General features: G+C 32.0%; 1 protein-coding gene across 1 annotated transcript in view; it reads right to left on the bottom strand.

The window, feature by feature from the left end:
* The window catches only part of Atrnl1 (attractin-like 1), a gene marked incomplete at its 5' end in the record, with an annotated part of 750,654 nt that overhangs the window by 585,931 nt on the left and 147,826 nt on the right, over positions 1 to 16,897 (bottom strand). Inside the window, 3 exon segments of the mRNA XM_013515898.1 lie at positions 2,139 to 2,257; positions 3,683 to 3,891; positions 5,442 to 5,526. Of these exon segments, the coding sequence (XP_013371352.1) occupies positions 2,139 to 2,257; positions 3,683 to 3,891; positions 5,442 to 5,526 (413 nt within the window).

Here is a 16,897-nt window from a genome sequence, read left to right as displayed (position 1 = left end):
ACTTTGTTTGTAACTCTGTATTGTCTGTACTGTTCTTTTGCTATTTTCTAGAAAGTTGTCTGTTAATGTTTTCCTCTTTTTATTTTTAAAATAAAAAAATGTACAACAGATATTGTTAAATGGGAAGAAACTGCTCAAAGGGAAAGAAACACTATAATGAGGAAAGGAGAAAAGAAGAGAAAAGCTGGGGAGAAAAGGAGGAGAATTTAGAGAGAGATATACACAAAATAGTTAATATTGTTACACCACTAATTTGTCTTAGTTCAGAAAGGCTTGTGCTGATGTTGTCTGGACAATTATTCATTCCTATATCTTGTACTCTGTTTAACACCTTTGAAGATAACAATATGCAATGTATAAACCATTGTTAATCTCTTATTATCTTGTTTTTCAATTGTATTTTTTCTCTTTAAAATAAAATTTTAAAAAAAAGCTCTTCCCCACTAGTGACAGAGTTTTTGTCCTCTAAATGATCCTCAATCCTTAGCACAATTGAGACATGACAAAACAAGGCAAAAAGATGCTTCCGCAATTTCTAAGTTCCCAAAAGCACAACAGTAAAACACAGAATGGCTAAAATGTATGAAAGGATAAAAGAAACCAAAAAGTAGATCAATAAGATATTCCTCTAGCTAAAAAAGTGATGTAGCCAAACAGGGAAGGAGGGACTTAACAGATGACATGAACTGTGAGCTTAAAGAAGATGCAACCATAAAGTTAGATAAACTAAGATGACACAAGATATCATTGGAGATTTTAGTAAAGAATTAGAGATCATAAAAAGGCATAAAACAAAAATCCAGGATATAAGAAGCTCTATTGATGTATGACAGCAGAAATGACCAATGTGAAGAGAGTTAGAACTACAAGAGTAGCTTGATGTAGATCATATACTCAGAGATACCTTAAGAGACCATGAAAACTGAATACAACAGCTGCTCCACGACTCAAAAACACTAACCTAAGAATTACAGTAATTAAAGAAAGATGAGAAGACAACATAAAAGACACAAAAAAAATTTACCAAAATTATAAGAGAAAATGTTCAAGTTTATAGAATTTACCTGCTAGATAATAGAGGTATTCTGAATCCCAAATAGCCTTGATCAGAAAAGAACTTCTCCACTACACATCAACCCAGAATAATATATTTTGCAAAACACCTTTCAAAATTGAAGGTGAAATACTTTCTATGGTAAAAAGCACCGTAAGAAAATCCTGACCACCAAACAAGCATTGTAAAAAGTACTTAAAGAAACCCTAGACAGAGACAATGAGGACACCATCACCAAAAATCCCAAAGGAATGAATATATCAAGCAGAGTGAGTATTTAAGCAAAAGGGAGTTAGTCAATACCTTACAGTAATAACCCTCAATTTAAAGGGTCTTAACTCCCCAATCAAAAGAAACAAATTGATATAGATTGAATCAAAAAACAAAGCCCAACTGTATTTTGCATAGAAGAGACACAACTTGTCCATAAATACATAGACTGAAAGTCAAAGAATGGAAAATGATATTCCATGCCTGAGGAGCCCCAAAGCAAGCAGGAGTACCTATCTTATTTGCAGACAAAGGGGACTTCAGTCCAAATCTAGTCACAGGGATGCAAATAGTCACTATACACTGTATAGCAAATGATTCAAGCAAAAGAAACAATTGTAAACATATATGCACTGAATGTGAGCAAGCAAAACTTCATAAAATAATACTGCTATACATAAAAGATCAGGTAAACATCATCACAATTGTAGCAGGTTACTTCAATACTGCACTATAGTAAACAGGCCAACTAGTTAAAAAAAAGTCAACAAAGAAATATCACAGTTGAACTACATCTTAGCAAAAATGGACTTAAAAGATACCTAGACAATATTCCACCCAACAGCAGAATACACATTTTTCACAGAAAGACAGAATTTTCTCTAAAATAGACCACACCTTAAGACATAAAACATATTTAAATAAACACAAAATAATCTGTAACCTCCTGTGTATTAACAGATCACTGAATCATTTTATAGATATTTTCTACATGTCTTAATGTATAACGTGTTTGCTTTTCATGTACAGTGCTACTTAATAGTAACATAAAGATACAGCAATGCTTACATCACCATTACTCATTCATACTAACCATGCTGCAGTTACTATTTGCAGAAATGCATTTCTTGTCATCACACCATTGGCACCCATTTGTATTGGCTGTACAGCTAGCACAATCTGCATATCTGTAACATCTGTCATCAGAAATAGCTGTGACACAAATTGGGGAGATAAAACATAAAAGAAAATGTCACACTTAGCAATACACACATTTAAAATGTCTAAAAATCACGAAGACATTTTTAACAAAAAAGTGGCCTTTAATATCCAAATATGTTCTCTAATCTGAAAGTAACTTTGTAGTTTGTATTTATAGGCTTTTAAATTCCTACTATATCCATCTAAATTGTTCAGTCTATTAAGATCTTACAGCCATTTTAAACTTACACATTTTCAAGGGGAAACAATATCTTACAACTATTTTACTAAATAAAATGTATTACACATCAAAATAAAACGTCACTAAGAATACTGTTGCATTAATCTTTATAAAAATATTTACAGAAATCTGAATTAATATAGATTAGCAATACTTAAAAGTATATTTTAGTTGTAGTATCAAAAATATATAAAAGCCCTCAACCAGTTAAAGCAAACTGAACAATTTTATCCAAATCATAAATAAATAAAAATAAATGGTATTGACTGATAATTTCCCATAAGTCTGATATATTCAACATTTTATAAGAAATATATTGGAACCATGATCATAAAGTTCTAGAAAATGTCTTACCTTTATGGTATGGCTTGGCAATAATTCATGAATACGAATATATATCTTCATGTTATTTCTTTTTAGTATACAATATTTCTTAAGAATTTTATATATATATATATATATATATATATATACATTGATCAGTGGTATAACTGTACTGCTGGTGTCTGATGGTTTGTTGAGGGGAACAGTTAGTGATTATAAAGGTTTTCTTTTAATATTTTGATCAGTTTTGTATGCTTGTATCTGATAATCTGAACAACGTGTGACGACAGCAATTTCAGTATAACAACCATTGGTGAATTCCTACAATCCTGTTTAGTGACACTATGTATTGTCTCTAAGGTTCTTTTAAATTATTATTTTTTTTATTCCCTTTAATGATTTGATCAATTTTCTATTCTTGCATCTGGTAATCAGTGCAACTTCGTTGAAGATAACATGTGTAATGTAACAACCACTATAGATCCCTATCATTTGGTTTGAAACCCTGTATCATTTTTAATGTCCTTGCTTTGTTTTGTTTGTATTTTGCTATTGTTGTTTTTTGTACTAGTTTCTTTAAAATAAAAGTATTTTAAAAAGAATGATGAATTTAAAAGTTATTTTAACTTATATGACAAAATAATTCATATATAGGATAGTTACATACATTTCAAAAATAAAACTATAAGTAGCCAACAAAGGTATTAAATTACTAATTACTGTTAAATTGAAACATTACATTTCAAATTAGAATATTATGAAATTTTCATTTCTGCAAGTCACTAAGATAACTCCTAAATGCAAAATGCATTTCTACTTCTATTCAAATAGAGAAATTTTGATGGCAGAAAGAAAAGGAGAAAAAGCCTTACCTGTTTTGGGAGGGCACTTTGCTCTAAGAATATTATTTGTATTTCCAGATTCCCAAGATTCACAGTGATTTTTATTCCAAACACATTTTATCCCTGGACCAGCATTTTTACAGAGTTCTTCATCTCTGAAAGCCTTGCAATTTGGAGGCTTATATACAAGGATATCATTAAGGAGTACACTAGAAAATCCCCCAAATATATACATGGACCTATTAAAAATAAAAAATTTTATTTTACTTCATTTTATTTTATTTTAATTAATTTATTTATCTGTACAGGGAATTGAACTCAGGGCCTCGCACTTGCCAGGCAGGCTCTGCGCCACCAAGCTACATTCCTGGCCCAAGAAAATAAAAATCTTCAGGAAAAATATTAAAAATTTCTGTTTAACAAATTCACCTTAAAAATGAAGCACCATTTTTAAATACTTGCTTCAGAACTGCTCTTTAAAATCACATTCTAACATATAAAATCATATGAAAATAGCAGATGAACTATTATAAGATTTCTAAAAACCTTTCTAGAAGAAATCTAAAATATTCTGTAAATTTTAATGTACTAGGAAAAATCAAATTATCAAAACAGCATTCTATCCATAACTCAGAAAAAGAAAAGGGTAAAAGTTATAATATTCCTCTTGCCAGAGAAATAGCTATTTTCTTAATAGAGTAGGAAATATTTTTTATGAAATATGTAAGTAGACATGAATAATAAGATTTACTGATGAATTCCTGTCTAGAACTGTCATTATTAATAGATGGAATTTAGAAATTAGATATAGAGATATTTTCATTCTTTTTGCTCTTAAAGAAAAAGACCAAAAGAAAAATATTCAAAAACCTTTTCACAGTTTCAGTGTTATAAAGTAATTGATACTACTCAATGTCAAATGTTTGACACGTCCATAAACAGCATAGCTTCTACTTCCAAAGACATTATTAACATAATAAATGGAAATAGGAAAAATGTTTCAAGAATAATGTTCATTAACAAATGAACATTATTTAACAAATAAAACAGAAATCAACCAAACACAATTTCAACAGAAAAACCTAGAGGTTTTGTTTGACATTGCATTTCATTCATTATTGTTTTGAAAATCAATTGATACCAGTTACACAGTTTCATTACGGCTATATCAAGTCACTGCGTGGCAAGTGTGGATAATTTTTATATAATTAAGATAAGGTAATAATACAATTCTGAATTCCATATTTGAAATTAAGGAATAAAGCTGCAGAGTTGTTTAGTGTCACTTTAGTCCAAATTTTTGTTACTGAAACAAAATTATATTAATGTAAAGGGTAAAGGTAATTTAACATTCATCCAGCCCAACTTCCCAATGGACATAAGGATATCAAATCTAAGGAGGTGAAGTGACTTGTCAAAACTCATAGACTATTTTCCATGACAGAATTAAAATGAGAATTTAATTCTTCTCTCTTTATCTCCTTGAGAGAAATAGCCCCTCTAGCACCTTAGTCAGATATTTTTATAAGTACAATCATTTTTTTCTCATCTCTGAAAAAAAGAAGTCACAATAACTTTAAGGAAAAAGTTCCTTAACTACTCCCCTACCCCTGAATATATTTACAACAAGGACATAGCTAACAAACTAAAATATGTTCTACCATACAGTAGGCATATATAAAATTCATTAAGTACCAATGATGTTTGTCAGAAAGTATATCAAAATCAGCAACTATATGAAGGATTGATATCCTTGACCTTCAAAAAATTTCAAATGTGCTTCTTTTACCCATTAATGACTACTGCAGAATGTCCAAATCTGTTGACATCTCTATGAAGATTTGGTTTTGGTAATGTCTTCCATTCATCACAAGCTAGAAAAAAGAAAACAAACAAAAAAATGACATAAAAGAACACACTAAAACAAATAATATAAAATAATAATTGGCCAAATTATAAATATAACACTTAACATCAGGAAGAAAACAAAAAGAAATGCCTTTATTGATTTTCTACAACCTACAATTTAGCATAATTACACAACTAGCATTTTTCCTTAAGTAAAAATATCTTGCCTCAAATTTTCACAAATAATTTGAAGTATATGACAATAAATAAATAAAAGGAATGAGATTAAGTATATTTTATATTGTATATTTCAGTGGCATAGATTTGTTAAAGATGCTGAAGTTCATATAATAAAGTCCAAGAATGTCAATATGAGGCACTTATTGAAAAGTTAAATAGTCCATCAAATGTTGCATAAATGCACACAAATACATCGTACATTTGCTAGTCACTAAAAGGATGCCTGAAAAGTTAGAATAAAATATTTAAATCACTTTATTATTTGAAGTTTTGAAAGAATAACTTCTATTTTATGTAGAAGAGAATCATTTCAATAGCAAAAAACTAGAAAAAATGAAAAACAAATCATTCATCTGCTATGCAAGAACTATGAAAATATACATGAGAAAAATACTTATTTTGATAGAACCTAAAATTGACATATATATTAACAGGCTTTGTAATTTCAAATAATTCACTATCAAATGATTTGGAACATCCTCAGAATACAGTTTTAGACATCATCTCCTTAGATACACCACATTTAAAGGTAGGCTTTGCTATCCACTAAGAGCACATAACTATAACAAGCTTCTAAAGCAATTGTATAGAAAGTATAAAACCCCTATGGAACAAGAATACAATCTAAAATACAGTCATTTATATAGGCAAGTTGTTTTCCTACCAAAATAATGCCTATAACCCAAGTAACAAAATGGTTTTAATTCAATATTCTTACTAACAAAGATCAAATTTAAAAAACAAAATCATAGTTTAAAAAATGAAAGTGTAACACTGAGAACAATAAAATATATCTTAAACTGTATTCCCCACAGTGTATTCCAATGTACACAAATCCCTCCAAAACTAATATTCCTAATCTGTATAATCTCTCCCCTCTCCTCTCTGCCCTTCCCCCCCTCTCCTTCTCTCCTTCTCTCCAGATCACGAAGTATACTGGCCTATGACCTTTTCTTTTTTAAAGGAAAAAATGTAGGAGTACAAAAACCTAACTTGTCTATGCTTAAGCCAATGATTTCTCAATATTTTGTTCATAGAAGCTTTACTCGTGTATCACTTACTAACATTCTCAACAGTCAATGCTCTGAAGATCACATTTCAAGAAACACTATAATAAAGGTCTAGGCATGAATACAGTCTATTTTACATGTCAGAGTTAATTTAAGAAAAGTGTATTTTATGTGTATGATACTACAGAAGTGTCAGAGTGCTTTCATGTACAGTACTTAACATGATCTCTATGAGATTTGAGTGACTGAGAAGGTATTATCCTTTGTTAGAAAAGAAGAATGAGACCTAATGGAAATTACCCAATTTTCATAAAGTCCATTTGACTACCTTTGTTTTTCTATAACCTAAGTTTATGTGTGTTTTCCATAACAGAAATCATTCTTGTTTTTTAAAGGGAGTGATCCATGAAGGGTACAGATTTTGAAAAGGAAAAATAGAAACAATGTCAGAGAAAGCTAATGACTTAAGATAGATTTCAATCATTCCATCCAATCCCAACACACACGTGTGCGCATGCGCACGCGCGTGCACACACACACACACACATCATCAATAATTTATAAATTGTGTATTTATTATATTACTCCCATAACAATTACAGAAAAGGGAAGTAAATAAATCAGAAACTCCGATGAAGGAGTAACAGTACAGAAACCTATAAATCTCTTCAAAGAGGATGGATCATCAAGGTCAATTTAAGACATCTGGAGCCCAGCAAAAACAGTACCCCAACAACCTTCAGGGCTAAAGGATAAATAATCCAACAGACGGACAAGGAGAAAGAAAGGTTACACGCAAGGTGAAAACTACAAAAATGCTCAAAAACTCATGTTGAATTGAGTAAGGAAAAGGAACTAAGAATAAAAACAAGGATTAAATTGGGCTTCTTGAAGATGTATTCTAATTCTATAAGTCATTCTCTTTTGGAGGAAATATTTTCAGGACATAGAATAGTCCAAAAAATAGAATTACAAATACCTACCAGTCAGAATTACCAAGCCCAATATTTTACCATATTTGCTATAGATATTTTAAAGAGAGAAAACTTTTCAGATATGACTGAAATTTTGGGGTACTCCTTCCCCAATTTGAGTTTGTTTTTTTCTTCAGAAGGAAACGTTATCCTATATTTTGTTTTAAATGTTTCTATTGATATAGTATATAGTTCTTTTGTAAGTTACAAAACTTAAAGTAAATGGTGTAAGTATCCTTCTGTGACTTGCTTATTTGGATAAACTAATGAAAGTTTTTTGTTTTTACCACTTTAATATATTTAAGTGCAAATATTGCTTCATTTATATGGGGTCAAATCCCAACAAACTCATTCTAATTTGGAACTATAAGTCAAAAATACACTTAAATAGTACTATAAAGCAGTACTATACATTATAGAGCATGAGTTTCCAAACATTCTGGCTTGCCTGGCCTGCAGTGAATGAAGAGGAATTGTCTTGGGCACTTATAAAACATGTAATATAGTCAATGTATTAATATATATAAGAAAACATCTTTTATTTTTTATATTTTTTATTATAACAAAAAAGAGGGCAATATAAACACAAAATTAGTGTGATATTTGACTTTATTCTTTTACAACTAATAAATCAGTGGAAATGGTTGCTCAAGTTTACTAACTAAATAAGAAAGTTTACACGGCTGCTTAATAAAGACCTACCATCACAGGCATATGCGTATTGAGGGTAGGTTGAAATACTACTGTGAGTAATCACTGCATTTTACTCATGGAGATTTACAGTTTCAATGACACTGTGTGTAGTGGTGAAGGAGGCAGAATTAGCACTGCACTGTGCCCTCCCCTATTCAGTAGTCCCAGGTGCCTCCACAGTCCACAGTGATGTATTGAGCAATTAAATCATGAAACAATATGATTATAAGTAACATAATAATGTTAAAAGTTTGTTACGGGGCTGCATTACTGGCCATGCAGGGCACATGTGGCCCACAGGTCACAGGCTGGACAAGCCTGCAGAGTACTGGTTGTTTGCCCTCATGATCACATGGCTGACTGGGGGCTCCAGCTCACTGCCACTGCCTGGCATATTGCTAACCCAGAGAAATATCAAAATTCAAAGTAGGCATATTACTTCTACACTCTCATAAAGCTGAAAAGTTGGAAGTTGAAACATCACAGTTTAGGGACTGTGTACAGTTCAATAACATTAAGCACATTCACAATACTGTGGAAACATTACCATCATCCATATCCAGAACCTCCTTTTCTCTGAGTTGCTAAATAATAACTCATTCTTCCCTTCCCCCAGCTCCTGGTATCCATCACTCGACACTCTGTCTCTATGAATTTCACTACTCTGAATACCGTTTATGAGTACAGTACTATTTGTCTTATTGTGATGGGAATATCTCCCTGAGCATAAAGTCTACACAGCTCATTCATGCTGTAGCATGGACCATAATAGCCCTCCTCTTTACATCACACTATCACAATTTCATTTTCATCCACTTGTTGATATGTTATGCTTATTCTGAATAACACTTTGATGATCATGTGTATACAAATATCAATTTGTGGCTCTGCTTTCAACTCATTTGGGAATATACCCAGAAACAAAATTGTCGGTAAGTCCATGTTTGAGACTTTCAGGAACTGCCGGTCTGTTTTCCACAGTGGCTGTACAACTTCACAGTCCCATCTGCAGCACACAAGGGTTCAATTTCTCCAGAATTTTGCCAACATTTGTTATTTTGTTTTTTTATAACAGCCCTGGAGAGTGTATAGTATCTCTATGGTCTTCATTTATATTTCCCTAATAATTAGTGGTGGCAGTACCTTAACGTGTGCTTATGGGGCATGTGTAATCTTTGGAAAAATGTCAATTCAACAACTCATTTAGATTTATGATATTTTGCATGTGGTGCTGTATGTTCACTTTAACTACAGGACTCTATTTTATGACCATGTCAAATATTGATTCACTAAACTGTTAAAGGTCATTTATCCTTCAGATATTTCTTATTACAAGTTATGACCATGTAATCACTGATACAAATCTTGTGCACACATTTTGAGTTTCTCTAATTGATATCTAAGAGGAAAGTTACTTGTTCTTAAAACAACTTGCATTTGATTAAATTGTGCCAATTTGCCCTTCAAAGTAGTTGAAAGTTCCTCTTGCTTCAGAAGGAACACGTTTATCTAACATGTAATCAATATCAGACCTTTTAATTTAATTTTTACTAATCTGATGAATAATTTATTTTGCATCTTCTCCAGGTACTAGTGAATATTTAAATATAGAATATTCTATATTCATTAAATATACAACATTTATAATATAAATATGGAATATTTTATAGAACATTAATAAATATTAAATAAAAGACAAAAGGAAAATGGGAAAATGAACAAAAAATTTGAATAGTGATTTCATCAGAGTTAAAAAAAAACTATAAAAACAGTAGAAATGTGAAAAGCTAGTCTATAAATATTCCACATTTAAATTATCTGCTGGCTGTATGATACATGGTGATCATATATTCTTCCATACTATAGCTTAGTTTGTACTTGCTTTGTGGAGTTTTGTCTTGCAGAAAGTTTGTACACTAAATTGTCAAATTTATCATTTTCCTTACTATTTCTGCTTTTCATTATGTAACTCAAGATTTTAAATATGATCTCTAATTTTCCTCTAAAGGTTTTGTAGTTTTGCTTTTAGTATTTTGGTCTTCAACCCATCCGGACCTTATTTTTGCATATGCTATAGGAATTTCATTTCCCCCACACACCATATATTCCACATATTTCAAAATATATAGCCAAATAAATTTTCCCAGAAAATGTTTTCAACATTTATACCAGACCCACTACTTTGTGTATCATTTTGTTTTTATATCATTGTGATTTTATTTTTCTTGTTTTTAACTAAAGATATACATGTGCAAAGTTAAAAGTCAAAAAAATTCACAAGGCTTTTCTCTGAAAAACCCCGTCATTCTGTGTTATACCAGAGCCTATTCTTGAATCACGGGAAAAAGCACTTTTAATTCTAAAGAAACAGAGTTTCTTTTTATATTTACCTCCTCATTCCAAAAAATGCTTAGTTCCTAATTTCATATATCCCTGATGTCCATCTTTAGATGATTTAGCTCTTATAAAGACACATACAAATGTATTTCCTTCCACCATCCTTTCTTCATATTTTATACTGTGAAATTATAATATATATTACTAGTTAATGAGTATTTATTATATATTATTTACAGATGAGCCACATAGCATACTATGATTATAGTTTTATTCTGGAACACCTTATTTCCTGTGTGAAACATTTATTTTTTGCTTATATATATAGAAGCAAATAAATTTCAATTTATTTTTTGAAGTATATAGAGAGAGATACATTTCAGCCATGATTCTTTACCTAATTTGTACATCTCATCTCAAAATTTTATAATACACTAAGTGATACTGCAGTCTCATCTCTGTTTTTGACATCACTCCTGAAATTTCATCTTTCTTTTCTAATCTCAATTTCCTTTCTATACCTGCTGTCTTATCCTATAGATTCTCTCCACATCTCCCCTCTATTTCTTAGATTCCACTTTTATCTAGTTTTATATATTTAATATCATATTTCTGTAAAGATATAATCTTAGTTCCCAAAAAAACAGTACAGTGAAGATATGTTTTTAAGAACTGCAATTCTAAAAGTAATTTTACTATGCTCTTATAATACAGTATTGTCTATTAAACTTAGAATTCTAACATGAAAAGCATTTCAGACATCTTAGCAGATGGATTATTTTTGTATTGATCTTGCAAGGCCTTATGATACTGAGTTCTGTGACTTATTTGTACTATTTCCTTTCTCTCTCTAGCTTTCAAGTTCTTCTATCTCCACTCTTCATGTTGAATGTGGCTATAAGTCTTCTGTATTTATTCTTCTGGGGCTTGGTGACACTTATTCTTCAAATTCAAGTACTTCAATCTTGGAAATTTTTTTAAATTATTCCCTTACAACTTATTCTCAGTCTAAAATTTTATATTATTTAGTTTTACAACTCCTATTACCAAGACGTCAAGTTTCTGAAATAAATATTTACATTTCTTATTTTCAATCCTACTTTTCCACTCTCTACTGCTAATAATACTTTGTTGGACATTATTTATCTTTAAATCATTTATTTATGTTATCTTAATTATAATTTCTAAGAGCAAAATTTTTCTTTTTGAATGATCTATTTTTATTAAAATCCCATCTTTTTGCTCAAAACTCAAAAAGTACTTTGCTTCAAAGATTTTCTTCATTTTAGTGCGATTTTTCCTATTAAAGTCACATTTACTTGCACATTTAAACTAACCATGCTGAATACCAGGGAGTTATGTTCAAAATGGTCTCTATGTCATATTTTTTCTATGACACTATGTACTAAAAATAGGACCAGGAAAAAAGATGAATTACCATAAGTGGTTTGGTCCAAAGAAAACTAAAATCCATCAATTATTTTTTAACTAAGAATGGGAGGAAATATATAAAATTTAGGCTAATGGATTTAGACAAGATGTAGGAATAAGAATCATCACAGTTTCAGGAATTCAACTTAGATGTAAGTAATACTCAATGAAACAATGACATTATAGATATGAAGTGGAGTAAGACGAAGGTTCAGCCCTAAAGGAATTACAATAGAATGTGATATGTATTAAGAGATACATAGAGTGCTATGGAAGCCCAAAAAGGAAAAGCACCTAGTTACTTCTAACAGCTAAAAAAAAAATTAAATTACTATTATAATATGTTATGAACTGAAAAATTAGCAAAATCTTAACATTCCTTTTAGACAGGCTCCAATATAAGTGGTAATATCCTTTAACCTAATGAAAACAATGTTAATTATCTATAAAAGCTGTGTAACATTTAATTTTCAAAACAAATAGTAAACATTAAATGTTGAGCAGTATATGTTCTTGTCACCTTGTTACACATAAAGGAAACAACATAGTGAAAGGTTCAGTAACTTTCTCAAAGTCAAAAACTGGCAAAGACATTAAAACCAGTTGATCTTAACTATTATATAATACTGGCTCACCACACTATCAAGAAAGATGTTTTTAAATAAACATTACCTTCATGAAAATAAAAATAGTAAAAATAGCTTTTAAAAATACATGAGTCCCTGTAGAAAAAACCATAATACAGTAATAAATATTTATTTATACATACAGCAACTAATGTACACAGAATAATAGAACACAAATGTACTTCTAGAAGTTCTTGCCTTTTAATATTCATAGTAATGAGAAATAAAGTTTTCACTATTATCTCTAACACATTAACTTCAATTACACTAAAACCTTAAAAAGAATCACATACAATATTTACAGTGGATACTGATGCTGTTCCAATGCTCTTCCTTCAGGCCCAGACACATCATTATACTCCATACATCCTAGATGCTCAGTGTCCCAATGAAATGCAAACTAATGTGGCATCCATATTACTGGAAGAAACCATTTAATTATCAAGGAAAGGGACAGTGGCAGTCTATATTCTCTGTCACCCGAGCTAAGTGATGTCAATAAATAAATCTGTCTTTCCAACCAATACTAAATATGTACCATAAGTGGGAAACAAATTATTTAGTAAGTAAGTTACCCGAACTTCTGAAGTCTGGATATGTGTGTTGGATATGGAGATGTACTGTTCAGACCATCACTCCAGGAAGGATTGGGTGACATGTGTTGCCAGGAGTGCTATCAGTGAACAGTCATCAGATGTAAGCTGTTTAAGGAACTGCCTCAGCAGCAGAAACACAAGTCAGGAAGAGTCATATCCCTCCAAAAATGATCCACATGCATTCATTGATCAATATGGGGGTAGGGTATAAAGGCCTGGCCCTTTTAGTCCAACATGGGACAATTCTGATCAACATTTTTAACTCCAGAAATTCCTTTGGTGTTGACTAAGGTTATCTGTCCATAACCACAACTCAACTTCTCCCTTTGTTCAGCTTTGCTTTCTCCCTCACCTCTTTGAAAGGCATTGATTTTAAGAGTACTATCAATGGACACAATGAATACTAATGTCTGCTTCTCAGAGAACCCAAACTTTGACGATACCAGGAATGGTATAAGAAAGAAAAAGTACTGCCCTAGGATGGAATTTTGGATCTGGATCAGTCATCATCAGGCTGGCAAAGAAGTATCCATCACTGATGATAGGTAGAACACAGACAGCCATGACAAGATGCCCATCATCTAAGTGCTAAAATGAAACTAGTGGTAAATCAGGAAAGCATGCCAATGAAAAGGAATACTCTAGCAGGTCTGAAGTGTCAGATGCTTGAAATGTATGGAGAAAACAGGAACAATTAGGGCACTGAAATTGTAGATCTACTGCTTTGCCCCACTGGGCTCTAGAAAAAGACAATGAAAACGTAAGCAAGAGAGAAAGTCTCTTTGGTATCATATAAAAAGTCTCTTTGGTATCATATAAAAAATATTGTTTTCAATTAAAAGATACCCTGCTGTTTTAATGTCAAGGCCCTGAAGGAAAAGTATAGGACACTGACACAGCAAACTGATGCCCATAAAAATCTCAAATTCTAAATCCCAAATTTACCTGACTCATCTGTAGCCACAGAAGTGGTTTACCCTCCTAAAAGATATTCCTCTATCCATAATTCTCTGTCAGTTCTTTTGACTAATACTTAGATCTCACAGAAGTTTCCTATCCTTGGGTTGGGTTCTCTCAGAACAGTAAAGTCAAACAGTAAAGTCAGGGATAAAAAAAATCTAGAAATGTGGGCATTCTGGAGTGGATATACAGTGTATATAATGCCAGAAAATCCACCATGTCACTAATTCTACAGAGAAAGCCAAGGGTTTTCCATTTACCAGAGCCATGAAGCATGTGATGGTGGAAGAGAAACTAGCTAGCCTCATTATGTATTTAACAGTTCTCCTCTACAGGCCAAAGTCGATGGTAGGAGAAACTAACAAAACCGAACTCAGGGATGGATACAATAGGACAGTAAAGGCCAACTGCTGACATTTGTCTCTCAGAACCCAACCCAAGGATAGGAAACTTCTGTGAGATCTAAGTATTAGTCAAGAGAACTGACAGAGAATTATGGAGATGTTTAACAAACCACAGCATCCATGGGAGCAATGGGCAGCCAACAGGGCAAGGCCTAACTTATATTATCAGAAGAACCAAGAACAAATACTCAGGATACTAATACTAGATGCTACAATAAATAATCACAAGGTATTTTTCAATTTCTGGACTTCAGCTACTTCTTTTTTTAATTTAATTTTTTTATTTTTAAGAGAATAAAAAAATTAAAAACAATACAGAATTTCAAAACAAGATCATAGGAAATCAACAATGGTTGTTATACTGTATCTTGTTATCTTTAAAGTAGTTATTCAGATTACCAGATATAGGCCTGCATAATTGATAGAAAATAAAATTAAGCATTAACTATTCCTTTCAATAAACCAGTTATCTTAGCTATCTTGTGTATATATATTTTTCCCTTCCTTCTTTCTTTCTTTTCTCCTTTCCCTCATCCCAGTTGTTCTTTCCTTTTGAGTAGTTTCTTTCCCTTTCACAATATCTATTGTACCTTTTAGATTTTATTTACTCTTTCAGTTTCTTACAGTAGGGAGATAATACAATCATAAAGGCCTGAGATCAGGAAATAGGAAACTGCAGTACTTGGCAAATGTATGTAGCATTATTTCTCCAACTTCCTGCTCAAAGGAATCCATAATAATTTTATTGAGTAACTATAGCCTAGGGGAAAGGCCCATGCAAATACTTCAAGTACTATTGAAGTGTGAATGAACACTGATTATCAGGGTGTGAACTGACACCAATATCTGGAGATATAAAGTGTCACCACTGCCTCTCTATAAAGTACGGATATATGGAGATGAGGAAATAAATGTCATTCTGCACAAGGTCCAGCTCAAAATGGGTCCACTGTGTCACAGACCCACCTAGTTATCACACACAACTCTTACTACATATAGTCCACAGTTATCATGATGGAGATTTCTGGAACTGTTAAACCTGTGACAGTATAATAATTTTTTAAAATAATATTACATTTCACAGAGAGTGGGTAACAGAAATCTAAAGCATTCAGGGTAACAGATCTATCAAGTTTCCAGTTAAATCATTAGTCTGGCACTGAACAAAGCCTAAAAGACAACAATACCACATTACCAAGAAGTAGCTCAAAGTACAGACATCACAAGATATATGTTTTGTTAGACCAGATTAACATAGCCATTGAATTGGCGAATGTGTTGTTGCTAATGAGATCAGAAAAAAACATCAGAAACAGTTTGCATTCACATGGGATAGAAAATAGTACACTTCACAATTCTGCCTCTGAATAATAACGTAATAGAGGATATATTTTATCCAATTAGATACCTTACGAAACATTACCTTGTTCCAATGTTAATGACACCACACTAAATGGATCAGATAATTAAGAATAGCTAATGCAACAGAGACTTTATTAACATACATATGTTTCAAAGCGTAGAAGAGAAAACCTACAAAGATTTAGAGACATTCCATATTGGTAAAATATTTAGGAGTGCAATGGTCCAGAATATTCTGGGCCATATCATCTGCATTAAAAGACCAATCATTGTATCTTGCGACTCTTATTTAAAAGAAAGAAGCAAGTGATCCAAAATTCTCCTTTGTGCTCTGCCTAACCTTTTTTTTTGACAGAGTTTTGTTATGCTTCCCAGGCTACACTCAAACTCCTGGACTCATATGACACTCCTCTCAGCCTCCCAAGTGGTGGGACTACAGTAATCCACCGCACCATACTTCTCTTTGTGTTCCGAAGGCAGCATATTCCACTTCTAGGAATACTGCTCCAATCTATTCACTAGAAGACAGAAAAGGCTCTCAGCTTTGATTGCATGCCAGGGGAAACAAGTAGCTCTACTGACAAGTAGTCTACATAATAAGCAGCCCTACAACAAGGACCATGTGAGCTAGTAGTCATTCTAGCAGTTGATGGTGTCACTGTTGGAAAAAATTGCATGTGGAATTTATGGCAAGTCCCAATGAAAGAATCACAGTGTAAACCACATGCACACATCAAAGGCAATGCCATCTCCAACAGAAATTT

Source organism: Chinchilla lanigera, unplaced genomic scaffold (genome assembly GCF_000276665.1).
Source record: "Chinchilla lanigera isolate Chin_1 unplaced genomic scaffold, ChiLan1.0 scaffold00030, whole genome shotgun sequence".
Lineage (NCBI taxonomy): Eukaryota > Metazoa > Chordata > Mammalia > Rodentia > Chinchillidae > Chinchilla > Chinchilla lanigera.
This window is presented reverse-complemented; position numbering and strand designations above follow the sequence as displayed.